Source organism: Heliangelus exortis, chromosome 1 (genome assembly GCF_036169615.1).
Source record: "Heliangelus exortis chromosome 1, bHelExo1.hap1, whole genome shotgun sequence".
NCBI classification, from domain to species: domain Eukaryota; kingdom Metazoa; phylum Chordata; class Aves; order Apodiformes; family Trochilidae; genus Heliangelus; species Heliangelus exortis.
In genome coordinates this window covers 8,803,558-8,829,540 of record NC_092422.1, presented here as the reverse complement: position 1 = coordinate 8,829,540, position 25,983 = coordinate 8,803,558, and the positions used below count along the sequence as shown (strand labels likewise).

At 40.4% G+C, this 25,983-nt stretch overlaps 1 protein-coding gene across 1 annotated transcript in view; it reads right to left on the bottom strand.

Annotated features, from left to right (window-relative positions):
* TYR (tyrosinase) overlaps nucleotides 1-25,983 on the bottom strand; it is a 53,815-nt gene that overhangs the window by 4,377 nt on the left and 23,455 nt on the right. Inside the window, exon 4 of the mRNA XM_071733349.1 lies at nucleotides 6,932-7,113. Within this exon, the coding sequence (XP_071589450.1) occupies nucleotides 6,932-7,113 (182 nt within the window). The remainder of the gene's footprint in view (nucleotides 1-6,931; nucleotides 7,114-25,983) is intronic.

Below are 25,983 nucleotides of genomic sequence, written 5' to 3'. Positions count from 1 at the left end.
ACCCTCCCATTAATGACTAATACCAACAATATCTCCTCATCTTGCTCTTTCTGATAGGAAAATAGCAGTGATTAACCTCAGTCGCAGTCTTAGCGTTCAGCTCTTGACATACTCTTTCTTCTCAAAGAGTCTGCTGGCTCTGGCTAATAGCAATAAAAAGTTTCTTACTCAATACATCAGAGGGTTCTTTTCAAATGTAATTAAAAATACCAAGCAGCCCGTTTGGGTGAGGTACAGGATGTTGTTGAGTGGGTAGGAAACCACAGTTGTTTAATTTTAAGGTGAATCAGTGTGGGTTTCCTATACACTAATCTATACACTAAACTATACACAAATCGGGAAATTCTGTTATGATTGAAGTCATCTCCTATGGCCAATTTGTTATTGGGCATGCTGAGATTTTCCTTTTGTTGTAATGTCAAACTATATTATTGATATCATGCATCCCAAGGATTAAAACAATATGATAGTATGTAAAATTTTTGAAAAAGTATTTATATATTTTGGATATTCCTTCTATGTAAACTAGGGTATGGTGATGTCTTTTCAGGATTAATTCCACAAGTTAGAAATAAAAACTCAGGACAGTCAAATCAATTTTTCTCTCATTTATATGTTGCAATATGCCCCACTGATACAGGGAGTTTTGCTGTTCCATTTTGCATGCTTTTCTACTCCTAACGTGGAGAGTTAGGGGGCAGCAGATTTTAAAGCAAGCCTTGAAGCAGCACAAACATATCTTCCTAGGTCAAGCTTTTAAGTTTTTTTCTTATCTTGGCAAGCAGGTTATTTCTATCCAGTTTCTACCATTTGTTGTGTGTGTATGGTTCACTAATTGTGCCTCTCTGGGCAGTCAAAGGAAATATCAGTGAGACATCTACAATGAAAATGTAGGAAGATGAACTGAGAGGGATTCAAGTATTTGAGTCCCTCAGTCTGTCTTAAGGCAGGATCACTTTTCAGTGGTGGAAAGGTCAGAGCCCCCCCTAACTTAATTAGGATCTCCTGATTATTACACCTTGGAAAATCTTTTGTAAAGTTGTCTTCTGACAATGAGACCAAGTCTTCTCCAGACTGTCAGCCACAGTGCACTGTCTTTGGGATTCAAGAGATGTAGCAGAGGGCGGTTTTGTAAAGCTACTGTATCCATTGGTGCAAATTCAGCTTGCTCCCTTTCAGGTCTGCCTTCAGACCAAGGTGCTAAATAAAACAGAAAAATGTGACCTTACTCTTCATCATGCTTTAAAATTAATTTTTCAGTGCTGAAATTGATTAGAGTTGTTTCTGCCTGTTACTTCTGCTTAGTAACATAGCTGTCAAGTCCTGCCCACCCAGTGGCAGGGATGTCACATCTGCAGAGTGCAATACCAGCAAAAATTGATTACTTTGGAGTATTGAGAGGAGATAAATCAAATACACATAACTGTATTTACAGAGCCTATCTGTTTGCTTTTTGTTTGACAATCTCAGTTAATTATTGCACTTCATAATTACTCTTTCACATTCCACTAACGTAAATTTCTCAAATAAGAGAGGATACCTGATATCAACACACTGTATGCTACTAGACACTTAATAACTCAGCAAAATAGTTTCCTACCCCTACATTTCTCTCAGGAAAAAAAAAATAATTCCTGTTTTAAAAATCCATATCTCTGTTCCTCCATTAAGCATCATTATAGAACCATCAAAACTTCTGCTCATACTTGCTGAAGGGAAAAAGAAAAACATAACCCGCATTTTCAAAAATGGAATAAAAAGAAGACCCAGGGAACACCAAGCCAGCCAGTGTCACCTCTGTGCCTGGCAAGATCATGGAGCAGATCCTCCTGAAGGCTCTGCTAAGGCAAGCAGATAACAAAGGGGTGATTGGTGACAGCCAACACGGCTGCACTAAGGGCAAGTCCTGCCTGCTTGATTCGGTGGCCTTTTATGATGGGGTCACAGCCTTGGTGGACAAAGGCAGAGCAACAGACATCATCTACCTGGACCTGTGCAAAGCACTCAACACTGTCCTGCAGGATATTCTGATCTCTAAACTGGAATGATTCAGATTTGGTGGATGGACCACTCATTGGATAAGGAACTGGCTGGATGGTCACACCCAAAGAGTTGTGATCAGTGGCTCAGTGTCCAAATGGAGAGGTGTGAGGAGTGGTGTTCCTCAGGGTCAGGACTCAGCCCAGTGCTGTTTAACAACTTTGTCAGAGACATGGGCAGTGGAATTGAGTGAACCCTCAGCAAGTTTGCTGGTGACACCAAACTGTGTGGTGAAGTCAACACCCTGGAGGGAAGGGATACCATCCAGAGGGACCTTGACAAGCTTGAAAAGTGGGCTTGTGCAAACTGCATGATGTTCAACAAGGCGAAGTGCAAGATCCTGAGCCTGGATCAAAGCAATCCATGCATAAATACAGGTTGGGAGGAGAAAGGATTGTGGGCACCCTGAGGAGAAGGACTTGGGGGTGGTAGTGGACTGGAAGCTCAGCATGAGCCATCAATGTGCTCTTTCATCCCAGAAAGCCAAGGGGGTTTGAAGGGGACCTACAAGAAAGATGAGGTAGGACCTTCTACCCTAGTGTGTAGCAAGAGGACAAGGGAGAATGGTTTCAAACATACAGAGGGGAGATTTAAGTTAGACGTAAAGAAAAAATTCTTTCCTATGAGAGCAGTGAGTCACTGGCACAGGTTGCCCCTTCCCTGGAAGTGTTCAAGGCCAGGTTGGATGGGGCTCTGAGCAACCTGGTGTGGTGGGAGGTATCCTTGACCATGCAAGGGGCTTGGAATCAGATGATCTTTAAGGTGCCTTCCACCCAAAACCATTCTATGAATCTATGATACTCTTCATTCTGAGAAACATTTTTGTATCCTGTTTTATTTCTGTCCTTCTGTTTCAATTAAATTTAATCTAATTTTCCTTATCTCTGCCTGAAGATAACCCAGGGAGCCAGAGTCTCTTCTCATCCTTTATGTACTACATAAATATAAAACATTTTCCATTTTAGCATTTCTCAAAGTATTGTCACCTTTAATTGTGTACTATTTTCCCAACATCTGCATTTTATTGTGCATATCACTATTTTATTACACTCATGCACTCAAACATGAATATAGTGGTCAACAGTATGTGCTCCTGAGTCCCTCTGTGGTGATAACCATATTTGCCAGCTACCCCATTTTCTGCTTGCTGCCGGTGATCTTGCAACCAAATTGCTGAAGAGTCAAATACAAATGAGCTGCAGTCAGACTCTGGATGTGAGCTCTCCTCCTGCCATACATCCATGAGCAACCTGGCCTTTTATCTTGTAATTGCAACACTCTTATCACTGGCCTTGCCACAAGTGGCAAAGATTCATACTTAAGATGTTTAAAAATTGCAACTGAAGGTTAGAGTAATTGAATCATAGAACCACAGAATGGTTTGGGTTGGAAAGGTTCTTCCTTAAAGATCACCAGCTGCATGGGCAAGGTTGCCTCCCACTAGACCAGGTTGATTCAAGCTTTATCCAACCTGGTCTTGAATGCTTCTAGGGTTGGGGCCTCCGCAGGTTCTCTGAGCAACCTGTGCCAGTGTCTCATCACTCTCATAGTAGTTAATTTCTTCTTGATATCTAATCTAAATCTACATTCTTTCAGTTTGAAACTGTTCCCCCTTGTTCTGTCACTACATGTAGAAGTCCTTCCCCAGGTTTCCTGTAGGCCTTTTTCAGGTAATGGAATGATGAGTATATAACTGAGAAAAAACTTTTGTGTTTATAATTGGACTGCTGCCTGCTTTTCAAAATAAAATAAAAAATTAATCACCTGTCTACACATATCCTGATCATCAAACTGTTGCCACTGAGAGACGACGATTTTCTGGGCAAGATTCAGAGCTGTATCTATGTATTTCTGTGTTCCTATTTCTGGAAAGATTTAAAGAAAAAAAGAAAAAAAAAAGACAGTGTAGGCTCTCAAATGTTAGCTCATCAAATACCCCTTGCTATAGAAAATTGTTTTGATAGCTATTGCTAGGTGGTGCCGTTTGTCTTCCAAATACTTTTTTTATTGGTGCTAAGAAATGTTCATTTCAAGTAAGTCATGCAGGCTGTGGTAGCTTTGCAGGTCACAGTTCTCATGTTAAGGAAAGCTGTGTGTCTGCTCCTGTTGCTGCTCAGATCAGCTCCCTAGTAACTAGGCTCTGACTGTATCTTTGATTCCTGAGGGATGCATTTCCACATGCACTGTTTGTGACCACTTCTGCTTCAGGGCTGCTGTATGTATGAAACAAAATGAAGCTGCAATTAAAATAACCACACACTGTCACACTCTGATTTGCTTTTCAGTAGGGAGCAGGGCTCCAGGCATCAGCTTTTCCTCAGGGTAACAACAACAGTATAATTTAGCATTAAAATACCATTTTGTCATTGGATTCTTTCCAAGTTTTATTTCTTGTGACCAGCCTTGTCACTCCTGCCCTTGTGACTTTCCTCCAGCTACTCCCTTTAAAAGCAAACAAGCCAGGTCTCAAGGACGGGGCAAATTCAGATCTTGTGTCCCCAGTCCTTACTCTGTCCTCTCCTTTTCCTCTTAGCTGTCATTTGGAAGGTCTGCAGAAATGAGAAATGATGGCTATTGTCAACCACCCATCTGCTTTTTTACTTTAAGCTTGCCCTTGAGTAGGTGGGAGATTTCAGGGTGGGTCAGTAGGCTTCAGATGCTCCATCTAAAAGCTCCTGTTTACTCCTGTGTTACTCTGAATAGGAACCCAGCATTCCTCTCTGTAGAAAAGTCTGGAACCAGTGGAGTACTGAGAAAAATCCATATCTGCATTTTGAGAGTCCAACCCATTTTCCATTTGTAACCAGTATCTTATCCCTTCAGATAAGGAATAGCTTAAGCTCTCTTCTTAGTGAGCTTAACAAGGGATTGAGTGACATCTGAGGATTATCTGGGCTTTCTGAAAGAGTTTGAATTTCACTCTTTGTGTTGCTCTTTCAAAATAATTAAGGAACTATTTTCCTTACCTCTGTGTTAAGAATGCTGGCAGAATTTATAAGGAGTTTTTATTTTCTGAGGACTGTGTTCTCCTCTGGGGGAAGAGATCAGGAGGCAACAGAAGTAAATTGTTAATGGTAAATTGTTTACCATTTCATTCTTTGGCAGCACCAGTTCAGGACTTAGTATTTCTGAAAGTCATGATATTTGGCACATTTTTTTGAGATACAATTCTAGGAATAATGTGGGTTTTAGGAAATTAGTGGCTTTATTAAAAATATGTTTTCTGGCCTTGGTTAGGAACTAAATTATGGCAATATGTATAAAAAGACAAAATTGCTACTAATAATACAAAATAATAATTTTAGGGAGGGATTTTCACAAGGGCATGTAGCAGGAGGAAAAAGGGTAATGGCTTTCAGCTGAAAGAAGGTAGATTTAGGTTAGACATTATGAAGAAATTCTTCATTGTGAGGGTATTGGGACACTTGCATATGCTGCCCCCAACCCTGGAGGTGTTCAGGGTCAGGTTGGATGGGGCTTTGAGCAACCTGGTCCAGTGGGAGGTGTCCCTGCCTATGGCAGGGGGTTGGAACTAGTTGATCCTTAAGGTCTACTTGATCTTACAACCCAAACCATTCTGTGATTCTATGAAACTCTTTGTGGCATGTTAGGAGAAATATTGACTTCTGTTTTCACAGGTTTTACAATTATACAAGAGAGTTGCAGGTTCCTTTTGTTACACATGGAAAACAGTCATAACCCACATTTTCTGGATGACTGTGAAACAAGTTAGATTTTATGTGAGAAATGAATAAATAAATTAAATGCATGACTGGACATTTTATTAAGTATGAAGAAACAGTACACCCCTATTAGTAAGCAATCTCTGTCAGGAAAGTAGGGATGCCCTGAAAACTTACTGTTTTGATAAAGACAAGGAGCAAGCTATAAGAATGCTGGCATCACTAAATTGTCCCTGGTGCTTTTGCTGTATAGTTAGTGATCTTTTAGCTCTTAATTGCCTTTTAACTGAAGAGCTGCAGTCATGGGAAATTTTCTGCCTCAAACAGGAAAAGCAAGCATGCCCAGCAACCTGCCTGCTCAGTGGTGGACTCTTTGTAAATATAACTGCATCCCACATCCCAGGTAGCTTTTGGCAGTGCTGAATTTAAGAGATTTGATAATTCCAATTACGAAGTTTTATAAAGGATTTAAAGAATATAAAGTATCTAAGCAATCTTCAGTTCCAGGTAACTATACCTTTAGTATATTTTAACTCTTCCTGTATACAGTAAGGAGGCCTGTGTGACTCAAGGGAAACTACGAAGTCAGTTACTCTGAGAATAGACCAGGTTGACCAGTGCAAGTCAAAACCATCACTGAACAGTACAAAATTAATTTGCTTAAATACAACCAACATTATGAATGCTTGTGATCATATAAATAATCATAGGGCAAGAACAGTCAGTGAGTCACTCTTTGAAATGTTGCAGAGACCCTGTGTTGGCCTTTGGTGCTGTGGTGAATTTTATTCTGAGTATTTAAGGGATCAGATTACATTTGTAAACTAGAAAGAGAAGTCTGCACCTGACTTTCTCCAAACCATGTACAGAGTATCCCACTGGTTCCCATTTCTGTTACCCTGAACAGATTTGGGAAAACTCAAAATCCAGCACATCCCCAGTTCTGCTCAAGTGCTGACCATTTGTGTCAGATTCTGCTTAAGCTAGGACAGATAGGACTGATGGCAATGACTGAGTTTTGGTTGAACTTTTCTAATATCACATTGACTCTACATCAGACAGGAAACGTAAAAGCAAGCACATACAATCTGTGACTATACTCAGGGAAAAATCTGGAATGGAAGGATTTTTAAAAAATTTTTTCTCATTTTAATGACATATTCCAGGCTATATGCAACATATTTGAGATTTACCCAAAATAGTATTACCTGGTTCTTGAAGATACTCATAGTCATACCCCAGCTCTCTTGAAGGTTTAAAAAATTCTCCATTTCTGTAAAGGGGGATGAAGGGGACCATGTAGCTCTCTCGATTGTGTCCAATGGGTGCGTTGGCTACTGGGTAAACTTCTAGCATGGGTCTGTGTCTTCTTAACCATCGCTCAAAAATGCTGTAGAAGAAAAAGCTTGTCAGTTAATGGTGGGAACTGGCAGAATTTTTCTTATTGAAAAAAAATGTAGCTTTTTTTTTTTTTTTTTTTTTAACTTTGGGCATAATGGCATGGAATGACTTGTGTTCATGTGTGTGCAATGCTTTCCAAAGAATTTGGGGTTAGCTACTTTACTTTTTTTAAGGCCTACAAGAAAGCTGGGGTATGGCTTTTTACACTAGTGTGTAGCAAGAAGACAAGGGGGAATGTTTTCAAACATGCAGAGGGGAGATTTAAGTTAGACATGAAGAAAAAATTCTTTCCTATGTGAGTGGTGAAATACTGGTACAGGTTGCCCAAGGAAGTTGTGGCTGCCCCTTCTCTGGAAGTGTTCAAGGACAGGCTGGATGGGGCCTTGAGCAGCCTGGGCTGGTGCAAGGTGTCCCTGCCCATGCAAGGGAGTTGGAATAAGATGATCTTTAAGGTCCCTTCTAACCCAAACCATCTATGATTCTATACTTCGGTGCTGAGTTCCTATGCAATCCTACAAAAAGCAAAAGTCTGAACTGCTGAAGGGATGCTGAATATGCTTTTAAATTCCATAAATGCAACTCATTGTCTCACTGTGACATGACAGCAATTTCTGCTCAGCTGTTCACATAGTTGTGAAGGATTGAGAGAAAAGGATTAAAAATCTCAGTCCATCCTCAACCTCAATAAAATTTGTAGATGTCCATGAATGGTCTCATTGCCAGCTACTCAGTCCTATTCCCCTTCCACTATTTTCTCACCAAGCGTTCTCACACCTGCGTTGAAGTGTGGCTACACCATGGTTGGTTTGACATCACAAAAGAGGTTGAAAGAACTGAGCACCAACTATTAAGCTATATGTGTCCAAAAAATTGATAAAGCAGGTCAGCTATCAGGAAGAAGCCTTTCTCCAGCCATACTTTCCTCACTGCCCTTGGTGTCTGCATAGCTTTTTTACATATTTCAATCATCTCTCCCTGCTGCTGTTGCACAGATTTTTTTCATGCTTTCTTAAGTATGTGACTGCAGCAGTGCTACCAATGTTGCTGATGGGCTTGGCTTTGGCCAGTGACAGGTCCATCTTGGAGCTGACTGCCATTCTCTGCCCAACATGAGGGCAGATTCTGAAGTCTTCCCACAGAAGAAACCCCTTCAGTCCCTTTGCTAGCAAAACCTTGCCAGGCAAATCCAGTACAAGCTCTTATCCACACCTCAGCATCTCCTTTCCAGTTTTCTCTGCCAAATTTTCTCCCATGGTCTGTCTGCCAGGGCAGAGCTGTATGTCTGTTCTTTACGTTGGAAACAGAAAGCTTAAAGGCTGCAGTATGGGAGAAGCTTGTATAGACATCTTCAAGTCCTGGATGTCTTTGGAAAGCAAAACTAACCCTCCAAGACATTCTCAGGTCCATTTGGGTCAGCTTCTTCTGCTAATTTCTTCACTTTGTTTCAATCCTCACATCCTATGCCTGATCCTCAGATGCTTACATGGTGACCTTGGCTTTTCAGCAGACACCTGGATGGTTCAAATAAGGGAGTTGTCAAGAAACTTCCCAGGGAAACAGACACAGGTATTTTATACGTGAAAAAGGGCACTTCATGCCTGATCAGAAGGTATTTGTAGGAGACTATTATCAGCATCAGGCTCAAGGAGGGATCACTGAATTAATTTATCAGTTATGAGAGGTGGTAAAGGTCTAAAGGGACCTTTAGATTATACTTTAATTGACATCTTGGCCCAGCTGTTACTGTTTCCTGGCACTGTCTGCTAGCTGAAGGACACAGACTTTCCTGCTTTTATAATTATTAACCAGATGTTCAGGGACTCAAGTTATCTCAGAACACAGACCCAAATGCGAGTGCTCAGCAGTATCAGGATCTTTGCAGAGCATCCAGGGATTCTGTCTGTAGATTTGTAGATTTTTACCTCCTTTCTTTGGGCAGAAATGTTGAGAACACTCTGCTTACCATTCCAAATGAAAGCCCGTTCACTCATCAAAACAAAGGTAGGGCCAGGGCATTGGTTCTTTTTTTTTAGTATTAAATATTTAATAGATGGCAATATCACTTTGTTCATACATCTCATCAACCTTTAACAATGCAGGTATTAAACTTGATTAAAATCTTTATTTGTGGCTCTCTTCCTTAGTTAATTTCATCAGACTTGTCTAGAAAACATGTTTTCAAAATAATAATGTTCATCTCAAGCTTTCAGATGGATAAATTTAAACAATATTATCAAGGCTTCAGCTGAGGTTATCACAATAAGGTTTGAAGAGAATCTATAATCAGATTACATCTTTTGAGAACATCATAGATAAATTCAGTAATTGTCAAAAAAGGCATCAAATATAAAGGAAACCTAGACATTAGATTATCTTGAGGGGAATAGGGGTGTATGTTGGTCTCCAATCCTGTCCCTCCTTGGGTCTTAGAGGTGTCTTGGACAAGGCACCCTGGCTATCAGAGCCTTATTTTCCAAGCATTTGTAGATGGTAACTCCTCTGCAGCACAGAGCTGTTAGAGGTACTTTGGTTATGGGAAGATGAGAATATTTTAAGAAAAAGACCAAAATAGGACTTGGGTCAGGTTTTTAAAGTCTGGTGATGACCCATGTCCTAACTTTTGAATGTTCAATACTTCTTGGCCCCTGATTTTTAGAAAATGCTAAGCAATCACATTTGGAAAATCCAGATAACTTTTCCAGATAAGCACAAGGTTCAAAGCTAGAAGTCATCATTTCCCTGAAATAGATTTGTAGGATGTGCCCTGAAAAGCAGCATCCTTTCTGGATGACTTAAATGTTGCCATTTCATAAGCATATTCAGGAAGAATCCTTAGTCCAGTAATCTTTAAGCAGAATGCAAATCCAAAGAATTTCCATGAAAATGAACATAGGTACTTTTGGACTGCTCCATTTGCAGTGTGGTTCCCACATTACGTATCAAGCTTTTCTTAGCAGCAGCAGGAGCAGTGAATTTTCTGCCCTTGCATCTGATCTTTAGATTTATTTCCAATTGTATGCCTCTAATTACTGATATGTTGAGCTGTGCTGATGCACAAGATATGGCTCACATTTCATTGAGTTTTTTATGAACAGTTCTCTCCTTTAAACAGCATGAAACCATATAATCTTTACTGAAATCTGTTTCATCTAACATATCTCTATGTGACTGTGAATTTTAGAAACACCTATTAGGGTTTGAAGTGTAACACTTTTCTTAACTCCCTTTAGAATAGCAATTTTTATTTTTTTCCAGTGACACTTTGAAAGATTAGGATCATATTCTGATTTCTAATTAAGTGATTGGGTGAAGCTTCATTTATTCTTTCCATTTAAAGTATTGTTCCCAGATGGCTCAGTAAGATGGGCCCAAAAAGCACTTTTTTTTCTTTTTTTGGTGAGATAATACATGATGCTCTATATTTTCATGAAGTTCCTCATGTTTTTCTTCATTAGAAACGAGTGATTAAATGTAAAAGTAGTCTTTCTTTCATGCTTATCTGTTTGTATTTTTCCTTTTAAAAGGGAGGCATTACAATTTCCTGCCTTACCCATATTTTGTAAGAAAGGTTAAGGAAGAAGGAACGTTACCCTTTGCCTTTCAAGGAAGGTTTCCCATCTGAGTGGAAAGAGAAACTTCCCAGTTGCATTAAACATTCCCAGAGAAAATCCAAGGAAAGTGTTGAACTTAAGCTACGTTTCTGTTAAGGAGTACAATTTATTCTTATTGGGCACCACAAACCAATTTAGGAATATACTAACTTAGATACTAAGTTTTATGACTCCCCAGCTGATTCTGTTAATTGTCTTTACACAGTTTTAATGAAAACTGAAATCCTGAAGTAGCCTGTAGGTTTTGGTATCCTCCAGGTACTGACATTGCACAGTGACCCTACCCTTGGGGCTTGTCTTAACTGAAAATTTTTTTTTTGGAAAAAAAAAAAAATATATATATATATATATCTAGAGACAGCAATCATACTGACTATTGTTTCAGAGAACTGGGATCACTTAATTACAAGTTGTAGGGTGGTTTTTTCTCTCAAATTAGACACTTTCTCAGCCCCTGCCTACATTAAAGGCAGAGAGCATCAAATGTGCTCTCATTCATACAGTCCTACTCTTTCTGTAGGCAAAGAGAACACATCTGAAGAGCTACCATGGATCATCTGACAATCTTTTCATGTGTCTTGGCCTATACAAACTTTGTTTGAACAGTAATGGGCTCATGGTTTCAGTGACAGAGAAAAATCAGTACTTCCATCATCAGATGTTGATTCACTTACTGTTGATAGTTTTTCTTCCCTTAAAAGCGGTCATATTGTAAGTTATTTCCTTTTAGTACCTTAAAAATATATACTTACTTTCAGTGCTTTGCTCAGCAGCTGCAAACTTGGAAGAACTTAGGACTGCAGAATTAAAGCTACATGCAGAGAGAAAATGCTGATGCAATTAGCTGATCCCTTTGTGGAATGACAAAGTTCCTGGTAGAAAAGCCAGGACTGCAGGAGAACAGAGGACCTGGACTCCTTTGGAATTTTTAGTTATCTTGGCAAATATATATATAATGTTCGTACAAACCTCTGCAACCTTCCCTAGTCCTGAGAGCCTAACAAAGCAGGACTATGAATTAAATGACATCTGAGGGACATTTTTTTCCAATTTTCCTCCTTTTCTTAATGGGACTAAAGGCAAGAAAAAGAAAGCTGAGGAATCAGATCAGTGTTCTGTCATATCTGATCTTCATATTTCTTTTGTGCAAAAAAAGTACTGGGCAGAAGTTCAATGAAAGAGAGAAATCTGTCTGATCTACGTGGCACTCTGGTTGGTTACTTCTTCAACATGTAGACAAAGAGGGCAAGCTTGTAATTAGTTATTTGTATAGGCAGGAGTGACATTTTCCAGATATGGAGATTTTTTTGACATTGCAATCCCAGCTCAACTGGCATCATTTGGGAGATGTTGGCAACGGCTGGAGAGACCAGATGGGATGTGAGCATGGTTGGGAATACAGGGAAAGTTAAAGGAAAGTAGAGAAGAGCTAATGAAAAATCATTGAGAATATTATGCAGGGAATGGAAATCAGGAGAACTGAATCTGGTATCTAAAAGGAATACACAATAAATCCTCCAGGGTGACAGTTCTTACCTAGAAGTCTCATGGGTAATCAGGACTTAAAATACAGAAAATTAAAATATTTAAATTTAACTTTCAATTTTTATTTTTCTAAAATAGAAGTTTAAAATACGGAAATGAATTAACTCAAATAAATATCAGTCTTCTAATAGCCCTAATGTCCTTTGTATTTCTTCAGCAACAAAAAAAAAGTGGCACAGGAGAGTTAGCTGTTATTTAGAGACCTTCAAGAGATGAAAATTAATTTTATCTAGATTAGAACAAAGACCATTTCTGTTTGGGAGGGTTCTTCCTTTGCCTGAAGAAATTAAAACTTTATGTCCAAAATAAGAGACTAAGGAGCAGAAAGGAATAGGAGAATAATTTGAATTTTGAAAGATGCTCTGTCTCAGAGCTCAAAAAGTCTTAATACTATGAAGTAGAAATTATTTTTTAGTGGTTGTTTTGTTAAAGTAAATATTGAAAGCTTCAGAACTGCTAAATTATGAAGATCAACTCTCTTTTGATCTTCAACTCTCTCTCATTTCTTGTGGTTGTAAACAGGATTTTAATATTGTAGAATGGGTTGGATTCAGACAAATATAAAATTAAAAAAGTCTCAGTGTTTGTAGTGAAACACTGGAAAAACTGAACTAGGGAGATGATAAGTTCACTATCAATTAAACTCTCTGGTTCAGTCAGAAACCACAGTTTTGATGCCAAAATAACTAAGGGAAGTTGTCTGATAATAGGGATTCCAAAAAAGTCATAAAGGAAAAAAATATTTATTCTGCATATTAAAGAATGTTTAGGAAGTGCTAGACTGTAGACATTTTACTGTAGAGAGAATAGGCATCTAGTAAAAATGACTTGCCTAAATTCAAACTAGATAAGCTGGGGTGGACTATGGCACCAATTGATGTAGTCTCAATTTTATTAAGTCTTTATTTGTTTTTTTTGGTGGTGGTGGTTTTGTTGCTGTTTGGGGTTTTTTGTTTGTTTGTTGGGTGTTTTTTTGCTATTTAGCTGTACATAGATCTCTTTAACTGTTAATGAGATTAATACTTGTGGGTACCATCACTGATATGGCTAAAGAGCTGGTATGTGGTAAAAATTAATAAAGACCCCCACTTGGTGTGTTGATGCTTTGGAAGTTTAAATTTTCATTCGAGGGAAAAAGGCTTTGCTTTTGCAAGGAGTTTTAATGTGTTGAGGTGCTTTTCAGAGAAAATTAAAGCCGTCTATAAAAGACATGGATATATCACTTCCATTCAATTGTACATAAATAGATGTGAATATTTTCCTTGTTCTGCTCAATACATACCAGATTATACAAAATAAAATGAAATGAGTCTTAGTGGAAAATTAATTAAAAAACAAAAAAACCTAAACACCTTAGTTTAAAGAATAGGGGCAGAGGCAGGGTAAATAAGATTGATCTCAGGATGTTTAAAAAAGGCCACCAATATATAGTTCTGAATTTGTATTATATTATTGTATTGTATTATATTGTATTATTGTATTATTCCTATTCATAGGAATAATGTATGCAATGGAATTCTAGCTAATGAAAGGATGAGTCAAGAAATAAATGAGTTTATGTTGCCAGTGGGAAATATCAAGCACAGTATAAAAACAGTGCTGTATTTAGGCTGGATAACTTCCCACTGTTCCAGATAGTGTTGTGTGCTTTGCAAAAAGATGCTGCTCACAGGAAATTTTAAAATCTGGGAAAAGAGAAGTGGAACAATGAGAGTAGGCATTTTCTTTATAAATTTGAAAAGATTCTTTTCTAAAACCATTTCCCAACAGCATGCCTCCACAGTCCTGAGCAGAGCTACACTTGACTGACTGAGTGTAGGAGGAGAAACCAGACCTTAAAAATCTGTTATTAAAAATTTCTTTGTATTGAACTACCACAGAGACACTGACAAGTGTAAAACTAACTGGCCCTTAAGAAAGATATTCTAGAAGTTAAATCCTTTGTGGCTTACCTTGGAATTAAGGTCAGCTGGACAGAGGGAAAGGGTTGGGTCCTCAATATGAATTCCTCTGCCATGCAACCAGGATTGTGAGTGACACTGCAGGTGTCCCCAGTGGGAGCTCTACAGTCCCATTCTGGTGAAGGGCCATGGTCAGCGTAGGGCTGTACCACTATGGTAAACCAGTCCTGCTTTCGTCCTTCATTCTTCTCACTTTCCTTGTAAGATTTTTGCACAGCCATGCCATTATCATGATTAAAGAACTGTCTTGGTTTAAAACCAAGTTTTTCATTTGGTTTCATTTTTTCTGGGATTGCTGGGGTGAGGCAATGTCATGGACCTGATTCATTATGCTTTTGTGTGATGGCCAAAGTAGCAAAAGAGAGGAACAGAGGTGAGCATATTCAGGTAGCACTACCACACTGTGGTAACTTTATCACATTCAAATATGAACCCATGTCACTATTTGTGCCAGATTTGACACAGGAACTTTCATTCCTCATTTACAGTTGTGAAACTGAGGATAGATCAGGCTGGCAATGGAAGAAATAAGGCTGAAGATTATGTCTTAGGACTCATTTATACAAGATATTTCAGTATCATGAGATCTGTCATTCTGTAAAAGAAATCTGGAAAGCAACTTATTTTTGCATTTGGAAAGATATGGAAAAGGAAACAAATTGAGGAAAGCTGAAATGCCAGCCCAAGGACTGCAATTCCACAGTAGTCATCACTTTAAAAGTTGGCAGTAGTCATCTAGTATTACAAAGTCACCTCAGGTAATTCCCATCCCAAGCATTTGGGAGAAACATCCGTGCCTCAGTCCTGAAAGAGCTGCTGATGCTGAGGTTGTAAAGTCAAAGCACAGCTCTGTTTGCCAATGTATGCAGTTATATTGCAGTGTCATTTTTTTTCTGGTTTTGCTTAATGTTGGCTAAAGACACAACAGGGACTCCTAGATAGGTTGTAAACAAATTGCACTGGTCATAATGAGAATATCTGATTAAAATTTTAGATGCTGCCCTCAATTATTGTGAGAAACCCATCCAAAGCCTCTGAGGCTATGTCTTTGCTGCTGTAGAAGCACTGCTGAGGATTTCCCAGGGTTACACTGCTTGCTCTGTGTACAGTCTCAGCTGCTGAGGAATATCCAGCCTTCCATCATCGTTTCCAAGCTGTGGCAAGCATTCCAAGTGAGCACAAAACCTCTTCCTCAAACCCCTGCAGGACCACTCTCAACTTCTGTGTCTCTCCCTGCATCAGGAGAGACCTATTTGTGTATTTGTGCATGTCTGCATGTGTGTGTCTGCTTGTGGGCAAAGCCATTGGGAGATGAATGATTCCAGGAGCAGTTAATGCATAGACTGGACATCCAAAACCAGTTACTGGGGAATCCAGTTTATCTCTCTCTCTCTCTCTCTCTGTATTTTCTCATCTTAGTAAGCCAAAGAGGGCAAGAAGATGAGGTTGTTGGTGCTGTTGGAATTAGTTGAGGGTGCCATCTTTTTATGTTATCTATGTAGTTGGTCACCCGTTAAGATGCGTATGCATCCTATAACTATTGTGTGTATTGCAGATACATGCTGAGCTTCACTACTGGTTGGACCTGGATACATTGAACTGTGGTAGCCATACTTCTTTTGGGCTACCAGATTTGTCAGGCACTAATAAAAAAGAGACAGAAAAGGATGCTTTGGCCCATGGAGATGTTTCCTCATGCAGTGTTGTGCTTTGGATATGTTTCTTGGAGCACAGCAATGCAGATGTGTTATATGTCTCTAAAACATGAATACTCATTGTCTGGACAGGTCTGGCCTACTTCATTGTTTCCCTTTGCCTTCTGTAGAAAGATGTCATTTGTTCTTGTGGACCACAGTGGACAAGACCTCCTCCAGTGCTGGGGGGCAATGTGCAGATGACATGAAGCCTTCTACTTATCCAGACAGGTTGACATTGGCTGCAAGCTGCCTCCTAGAGGGCTGTTATCTGGATGAGGCATAAGAATGTGAACCATGCTGACACCTTCCCTTCCATTACCAAGTACCACCAGAGCTGGGGAACCATGTGGTGCCTGGGGATCTTGGCACTGTTCTACTTCACCACCCCACTGCAAGCATCTGACCTTCCTTCCATCTCCTTTGCTCTCATTTGTGGCACAGCTCTAACTATAATTAGATTATAGCTGTGTGCTTAGAAAACATCAGATAAAGGAAACAAGAGAAGAGATGGTAAAAGTATAGTTCCACATGACCAGTCCTGTCTAAGAGACAAGTAATGTACTTTCTTTGCCCATGTCCCACTTTGTTGAAAGCATCAAGGTCACTGCAGCTACTGGAGTTGTAAGGTATTCTTAATATTCCCACTATAGTGTGGTTTAGAGCAGTTTTCCCCTCTATCTTTAAAATGCCTTCAACACCTCTGTAGTACTAGGGAAAGAAAAGAGGTCTTCATCCTTTCCAGCTGAAACTGTTCCTTTTTATGGCAAGCAATTTAAGTCTCTTTAGCTACTTGGAGAAGACACAAGTTGGATTGCTCATTGTCACTTAGAATGCGCACTTGGGTGCAGAGGTTACACAACTCCTAGTCATTGCCCCAGTGATCATGTAGTGTTCCAAGTGTTTCTCTTCTGGAATAAAAAAAAAGTGGCAGCTTCAACCTTCAACCTCTATTGTGAGAAAGACCTGCCCAGGCCCCTTAGTCCTGCAGAGGATTCAGAGGTAACAATCCTGAGCAGGTATCTCTATGAGTGGTGTAGAACCAAGTGCCACTCCTTTCTCAGACAGAACTCCTGAAATCCTGGTTTTGTATTCCACCTTTATTATGCTTCATTCCATGACTCACAGTGTGAAATGCCTGATTCTTCCCAGGAAATCCATATAACTGTTTGCAGCTTCTACTCCATCACATATGAGTCTGAAGGATGACTCTAGTACCACAGAGCCTAACCTGTTGCCCAGCCCTGTAATCTACTTTCACAGTCAATGAACTTCACAGAAATATAGTTGTTTTCTGCCTTCTTGGAAAACTGGGTAGGATAAATCATCATCATGACAGGACATGACCAACAACATATTGGATGACGGCCTTGAGCAACGTGGTCTAGTGGAAGGTGGCCCTGCCCATGCAGGGGGGTTGGAGCTAGATGTTTTTTAAGGCTCTTTCCAACCTTAGCTATTATATGATCCTAAATGGAGTTAAATCCAGCTGGAAGCTGGTTACAAGTGGTGTGCCCCAGGGCTCAATGCTGGGGCTGCTCCTGTTTAACATCTTTATTAATGTTTTGGATGAAGGGAGAGTGCACCCTCAGTAAGTTTGTAGATGACACTAAACTTGGTAGAAGGGTCAATCTGCCTGAGGGTAGGCAGGCACTGCAGAGGGATCTAGACAGGCCTGATCTATGGGCCAAGGCCACTTATATCAGTTTCAACCCCCCACCAGTTCTAGAGTCTTAGGGAGGAGTGGTCTGAGAGAGAGAGGGATGGGTGTGTGTGTGGGGGGTTTCTGAACATGAGCCAACAGTGTGACCAAATGGCCAAGAAGGCAAATGGCATCCTGGCCTGTATCAGGAACAGTGTGACTGGCAGGACCAGGGAGGTGATCTTACCCTTGTACTGAAGGCCAGACCTTGTACAGTTTGCAGTTCTGGGCACTGCAGTGTAGGAAGGACATTGAGGTGCTGGATAGGGTGCAAAGAAGGGCAGATAAGCTGATCAGGGGTCTGGAGAACAGGTCTTGTAAGGAGAGGCTGAAGGAGAAGCCTGTTCAGCCTGGAGAAGAGGAGGTTGAAGGGACACCTTACTGATCTTTATATCTTCCTGAAAGGAGGTTGTAGTGAAGCAGGTGTTGGTCTCTTCTCCTTAGTGACCAGTGATAGGAAAAGAGGAAATGGGTTCAAGTTGCACCAGGAGAGGTTCAGATTAGATATTAGGAAATATTCACCAAAAGAGGGGTGAAGCATTGGAACCAGTTGCCCAGGGAGGTGTGGAGTCACCACCCCTAGGTATATTTAAAAAAATGGGTTTATGTGGTGTTTCAGGAGATAAATTAGTGGTGATGGTGGTGTAGGACTGACGGTTGGACTTGTGACCTTGAAGGTCCTTTCCAGCCATGATGATTCTATGATGCTAACAAGTTCTGAGCACAGCTTACATTTGATCAGTAGCTGGTGGATTTCATCATAAGAATTATTTCCTACTGGAGAAGGAGATAATGGATAAAATGAGCACAGCACATCATTTGGGACAGTAAAAGCAAGAGCCAAGTGCAGAAAATTGTGCAGGAATCTGTGCAGAGGAATGTGAGTATTCTCTAGTTCAGGATTAAGTAGTGCCTCATCATAACCCAGTTATTGACAAAGCAATCTAACTCCTGAAGAAGATTATTCTGTACCTCAGCTGAAAAGAAATTATGAGTTTAGTTGAGGTTTAGCTGGGCTGAGGTTCCATGACATAGCTGATCTAAGCTCTACAATGTTACTTAGTCAAGCCAGCCTCCATTTTAGAACAAGTCAGACAAATGCCTGTTCCTTAAAACATCTGTGATCATGTGTGTTGTTTAACTCCTTGCTGCCAAACCAGGGCAATTTTGGGCTGGAAATATTTTTTTTCTCATTCAGATTTAGGTCTCTAGTGCTGTCCAACACTGCAAAACCCAATACACGTATGAGAGATAATGGAGAGTCCTCTGTGCTTTGTAAAAGAGGAAATAGAAATGCAACCATGTGTTGTCTCAACAAAAAATAAACATTTTCTGGAGCAGATATCCTTTGTATACTTGCTCAGGTTCATCTTTGCCACAGTTTGCAGCTAACAGAAAAACATCACTTAAGGTAAGAGATAGTACAAAACTCAGCTGCTCCAAAGTTTAATAACTAGTTTTCCCTGAAGAGAAAGACAGTAAGTAGATTAAAATGGACTGCTGTGGAGGTAGCTGGACTGACTGTAACCCATTTCTGTGTTCTCCAGTTCAATTCCTTTCAAACTGAGAGGTTGTCATTATTGAGGTCCACAAGGGCATGCAATATATAAATCACATCCACGGTAACAAAGTGATAATTTCTTTTGATGAATAGAAGGTAGCTACATGTGGGTGAGAAAAGTACCATGTTTTCCTGTGATTTTTTACAATTTGAACAATTACAGAGCTATTATTGCAGAAGTGCTGCAGGAAGGAAATTCAATACTATGCTAGCTGTCTGCATCAGAACTTGTCTTGATCGCTGTGTCACAGAGAGAGCTTTCTCCTCCTCCAGCATTAAGAGAATAGGTGAAGACTGGCTATGCTGCTCTTGCCAAGCTTTAGAGCAAAGTACCCTTTCCTTTTCAAAACTACTAATCACTTGCATAATATGTAGTGTACAAAATGATCCATTCTATAACTGCGTTGGCTGAACTAAAATCCTGGAGTAAGAATGATATGAAACATGCGCTTCAAATGGGACTATTTAAAGTGAACCTCCCATATTATTGATTTTTAAGAGCAGAATGGGTCATTACAAACATCTATCTTGAACAATGACATGGCAGGTGAGATTGCCGAATAGTGTATTTCATATATAACCCCAAAAATGTCTGTTTAACCTTCCTCTCGCCATTCACCTAAAGCAAGATGGATCAACATCACTATAGCTTTTATATACATTGAATTGATAAAAAGAGCATATCTCCAGAGCCTGTTCCTTGTCCTTATTTCTCTCTGTCTCTGATTCTGTATGGTCCCTCTGTGGTTGGCCAGAGGACTTATTTAAGAGTGTGGGTTACTTTAAATGTAGATGAAACCTTGAGTAAATTATGTAGACTCACCCTTGCCTGTTCAATGGGCAAAGCAGGAACACCTTGTGGAAGTTTGCTCTAAACCTAAGACTCCTTTGGTTTTGCTTCTAGCCACTGGTCTCACCATGACACAGGTTAGATGGAACTGTGGTACAACATTCCTGCATCTCTCTGGGTGCTTTACAATTGCAGTTGAGGGAACTGCCCAGCTCACTGAAACAGATTTTATAGTCCAGTTCCAGTATCTTGGTGTAAGATTTGCCTTTCAGCCAGCCAGATGCAAGGATATCAAAGGAGAGATACAGAGGAGCTGTGTTTCTCAGCAACACCCCACCCTTCCCACTTTCCATGGATATATTTATGTGGTATTTTGCAGTAGATGTGAGCTCACTCAACCCACATACTGAGCCCACTTTGAGTGAGTCAGCTCCATCAAACAAGCTGAGTAGTTCTGGTTAACATCCTACTGGGATGTGAGGTTCAGAGGGGAAGGTTGGCAGTTCCAGTTCAGTGCCGAGTGAGGACTTACAGTAACAGAGAGTGTGTGTCCTCCTGTACACTCACAGACAACCTCATGGGGAAGAAATATTTAAAGAAATTTTTTCTTGCTTTAATTTCTAAAAATTTCTGTGCTTGATTTTCCCACCCCTTCATTACAGTTCTCTATCATTGTAAGAGTTTGTGTGTGCCAATAAGGCTTGTGACCCAAGTCACCCCTGTCCCACCCTCACATGAAGCACTCTACTGCAGAGCAGTTTTCTTTCTCTGATGTCTCTCCTGGTAAAACAGAGCTGGTTTCTGTGTCATGTGTACTTCCAGCAGAGTAGCTGCAGTTAACAAGGTGATTTTCTTAAGCATCAGAGAATTGTGAGAGCTGGGATGCCTTGCTGCTGAGATGCAGAGCTTGCTAGCAGGGTGTAGCTGTGCATGCTGATCAGGGTTCTGCTCCTGGCAGGGGCTGTCTCAAGGTAGGGAAAAGAGGTCTGACAGGCAATTGCCACACAGGATACAGTGTAAAAATGTAGTTAATTCCATTAGAGATGGAGAGATAACTTTCCCAGCCTCAGTCCTATTACATACATGAGTAGGGTCATACACTTTGAGCATTACATGTCTTGTGGATGTTTGTATCATAATAATTTCTGAACTTGAGTCTAAAAGAACCCTCTGTGCTAGGTATTGTGCAAAAATAAAAAGTATTTTTGATGGACTCATCAAAATATGGTTTCTAAACTGCTGTCTATTGTATTCCAAAAGTCATGGAATACAATATTGTATTCCAAAAGTCATGGCAGTTCGGTGAGTTGGAAAGGGGAAACATAACCCCCATTTTCAAAAAGGGAAAGAAGGAGAATCCAGGGGAACTATAAGCCCGGCAGTGTCACCTCTGTGTCCAGTAAGATCATAGAAGAGATCCTCCTGGAGGCACTACTGAAGCAGAAGAATAATGAAGAGGTAATTGAATATTATCAGCATGGCTTCACCAAGGGCAAATCATGTCTGATAGACCTTGTGGCTTTCTATGAAAAGGTCACAATATCGAGACACAAGGGAAAAGCAACAGATCTCATTTACCTGGACCTGAGCAAAGCCTTCAACACAGTCTCACATGACATTCTGATCTCCAAGCTGCTAAAATATGGGTTTGATGGATGGACCACTCAATGGATAAAGAACTGGCTTGAACACCTCACCCAAGGAGTGATGGTCAACAGGTCCATGTCCAAGTGGAGAGCAGTGATAAGTGGAGTCCCTCAAGGATCAGTATTGGGAATGGTCTATTTTAACATCTTTGTCAGAAACATGTGGCACTGAATGCACCCTCAGCAACTTTGCTGATGTCACCAAGATATGTGGTGTGGTGACATGCTGGAGGGGAGTGATGACATCCAGAGGGACCTCGACAGGCTGAAGAAGTGGGACCATGCCAACCTCATGAAGTTCAATAAAGCCAAGTGCAAGGTCCTGCACCTGGGTCAAGGCAATCCCAAGCACTGATATAGTGCTGATACAGTGACTGACTTGAGAGCAGCCCTGAGGAAAAAGACTTGGGGATGCTGGTGGATGAGAAGCTGTCAGTGTCAGCTCACTGACACCATGAGCTGTCAGTGCACACTTGCAGCCCAGAAAACTAACTGGATCGTTGGCTGCATCAAGAGAAGTGTGGCCAGCAAGTCAAGGAAGGTAATTCTCCTCCTCTACTCTGCTCTTGTGAGACCACACCTGGAGTACTGTGTCCAGTTCTGGAGGCCCAACTACCAGTAAGACATAGATGTGCTTGAGCATGGCCAGAGAAGGGCCATGAGGATGATCAGAGGGCTGGAGCACCTCTCCTATGAAGACAGACTGAGAGAGTTTGGGTTATTCAGTCTGGAGAGGAGAAGGCTCTGAGGAGACCTTCTAGTATCTGAAGGGGACTACAAGAAAGCTGTTGAGGGACTTCTTAGGATGTCAGGTAGTGACAGGACTAGGGGGAATGGATTAAAAGTAGAGGAGGGTAGATTTAGATTGAAAATTAGAAAGAACTTCTTCATCATGAGGATGTTGAGACACTGGAGCAGGTTGCCCAGGAAGGTGGTGAAAGCCCCATCCCTGAAAGTTTTTAAGGCCAGGCTGGATGGGCCTCTGAGCAACCCGATCTAGTGGGAAGTGTCTCTGCCCATGGCAGGGTTGTTGGAACTAGATGATCTTAAAGGTCCCTTACAACCCTGAAAATTCTATGATTCTATCCAATCAAAAGACAAAAAATTGTCTCAGCTGAGCTGTTTGCAGGTGAGCTGGTCAGTGACTCTGATTACAGTCTCGACTGACTATAAGTGGGGCTCAAAATGAGATGTCTCATTGTAGCTCAAGAAGAACAGAGTTTAGCCAATGCTGAAGGTGTGTTTCCTTACAGGCAGAAATGAGCTGTCAGGCATTGGTCTGATGAAAGCCTACATGTTAACAGGTAGTTAAGGTCTGAACAGGTCACCAGTTCTGATGCTGATGCCCTCACTCCCACAGGTGCCAGGTGACAGGAGAGCTCTGTAGAATTCAGATGTTTGATTATGAAAAAACAACCCAAAATTTATGGACATGTGTCTTGAGTAAGAAATAACTGTAACAACCACCACTTTCGACCAGATTTTACTCGACTAGATATAAAAAATTATATTTAAAAACTTCAAAAGCTTTTTACAAGGCAAAGAAGTATTTGGGAGCAGTACGGGCTGTCCTACTTACCTTCATCTCTGCTCTGGTTTGGAATTGGTGCAAAATGCTCCTGGATCAGGAACAAATCATAGGTCTTTGCTCATAAAAGCTGTACTTGCTTACCCATGGGCATCGCAGTAGCCCAGTCATGTTCATGGTTTCACTGAGTGGAAGGACTTTTACCTATATTTAAACTTTGTGCCAGGGACAATTATCAGGATGACTTGACCTCATCTGCTGCATTTTTGCTGGCACTTGGGAGGAAACAGTGCCAGACACGGATAGTAACATCCTAGGCTCACAAGATGCAAAAGTAAGGTGGGTTTTTGTAAAGATACCTCAGAAAGAATATAAGTCCCTATCAAGGAAGGAAATTAATCATATGCTTAGTGTTTATGCAATAGCTTCTCCATTTTTACACAACATTATTATTAGCTGATTCCTAGGTTATTGCAATTTCTATCTCAGCTGTGCTAAAACCACTTATTTTGGTGTCTCTGTTTCCATAAACCAAACAGAGATGTTCATGGCGTTATGCTTTGCCTGTGTCATGTCCCACTGGAGACAATTCAGGGTAAGGAACAAATTTTATTTCATGTATTAAACAAGCCTGAAAACCTAGTGCTGCCTTACAAGAATCTCTAATGATTGTTTTTGAATGCTTTCACTCCAAATGTTCCAAACTCTTGAAGGAAATAATTTTTAACTGCTAAAAAAAGTTCTGGTTTCTTGTCAACATTTCAAAACAAGAGAATAACTTAGTTTTTCTCATGACTTTTTTTTTTTGGTTTAAAAACCTGCGATGACATTTAAGAGAAAATGAAAATGTTCTGTTTAAAAAACAGAGTAAAAGAAGATGCTTTTATTTTGAGATCTCCTACGGGTGAAAATCAAATTTCCTCTAGTTATTTTACAACAAAATCACTTCCGTCATGACATTTTTTTTTAAACTGAATCCAGGGCTGGCATGAAGGTGTTCTGAGCACCAAAGGACGGATATTGTCCATAAAGTTGGTTTAGGAAATGGGGACATGCTGGCATGCAAATCAGGATGTGTAGGTTTTGGTTCTAATATATGTTTTAACAGATTACTCAATTTATCACTTTATTCATAAGCAATGTGATAAGAAACATTTTACTGTTAGATCCTCAGATAATCCAGAGTCTGGCTTTTCCTACAGCTCAAGCTCCAGCCCGCCACTGAGGCAGAAGGGGTTATTTTAGTATCCTGCAGAGAAGTCTGTGGCAGACAATGTTGCTGAACAGCACAGAGACATTTGCCTTCATCAGGCAGAATCAGTCTCATATTCTTTGGGCTCTGAAGCTGATGCGTAGGCGAATTTCTCCTGCATCTGCCTAGAAGTGTGTGTGTATATAAGAGGCTGTAAATGAGAGTGTCTCCTTTCCCTCTGTGACCTTATGCTTGACTTGTGTGCACACAGACAAACACACACACACCCCACTGCCTCTGAAGCTTCTGTCATTTTGATGCAAGAATTTAGTCATGTGTGATAGCAAGCAAAAGAGTAACTGAAAAACAAGACCAGAATAGGGATGTCCAGATTTCTCACTGCTGTTTCATGGGATTGTAAATGAAGCAATTTCTGCCTCCTGTTGCTCATGTTGCTTTGACACCTGAGAGCCATAGTTGGAGTCTAAGAACACTCCAAGTGCTGCACAGCCCAGCAAAATTAGACAGTCCTTCAATGCTTCTAATACACACATATGAGAGAGGACAAGAGATGGACACAAACAGATGAGAGGAGGATCAGGCAACCATGCAGTGGAACTGCAACAGTCCGCCCACTAAGTACATGTTTTGGCTTACTTAGGTCTTGAAACTTTTCTGCAAGTTTCATGTCAAATGGAAGTACAGTGACTGAATCTATGGATGTGTAGGGTGAATACATGAGTAGGATGAGTCTGGAGTTGATGTTATTGAAGGTCTTTTCCAGTCTGAACAATTCTATGATTCTAACAGTGCTCAAACAGGAGGAGTGTGCAGTTGTCAGACTGCCAAACCAGTTATGATAGAGGTTGATATAATGAACTAACTGGAAGGGTGAGTGAGTTCCTTAACAAGGAATAAGGAATGATTGTGGATTGGGCATTGAAAGGCTTTGAAAACAGAAACCAGTTGTTCATCTAATGAAAAAGAGTGCAAAGAAATGGTAGAAGGACATGAACAGAGAGGAACACCCAGGCAGAACATTGGGTTGATGCAGTGATTGCTGCAGCAGTATTCTGAACAGTGCAGTTACTCACGAAAGCAGGAGAAAAAGATGCTCTGGTTGTAGTTGTAGCAGCACTATAGCTGACAATCTAGATCTAGTTGTATAAATACCCTTAGAAGACTAGACTTAAGAGATGCAAGAGACTCTTAAGACTATACTCTGTTGTTTTTCTCTACAAAATCAGTTCTAAATTGCTTATTCTAAAATCGGGGCCTTTGAAAGTCGAACAAATTATTGTAATAAACAGAGTCCATTACTGTAGATTGCAGTAGTTGCTGTACAGATACAAAGTAGTATGGTGATGTTTAATAGCAACTTATTATTAACATTACAAATTAGGTTTTTCTTCCAGTTTGAGAGAAACTATTGGAGTGGGTTGTGGGTACGGAGGTACAGAACAAATGAGAAGAAAACTGGAAGAAACAAAGGACAGAAGTGCAGGGAGAACAGATGAAGATACTATGTAGCTACATGGATGGAGGGTTTGAAAAAGTCAGCACAGAGGAAAGAGTTCTTTTGCAGAGTTAAGAAAACACCCAAATGAGCTCAAGTGGGACTGTGGGCCC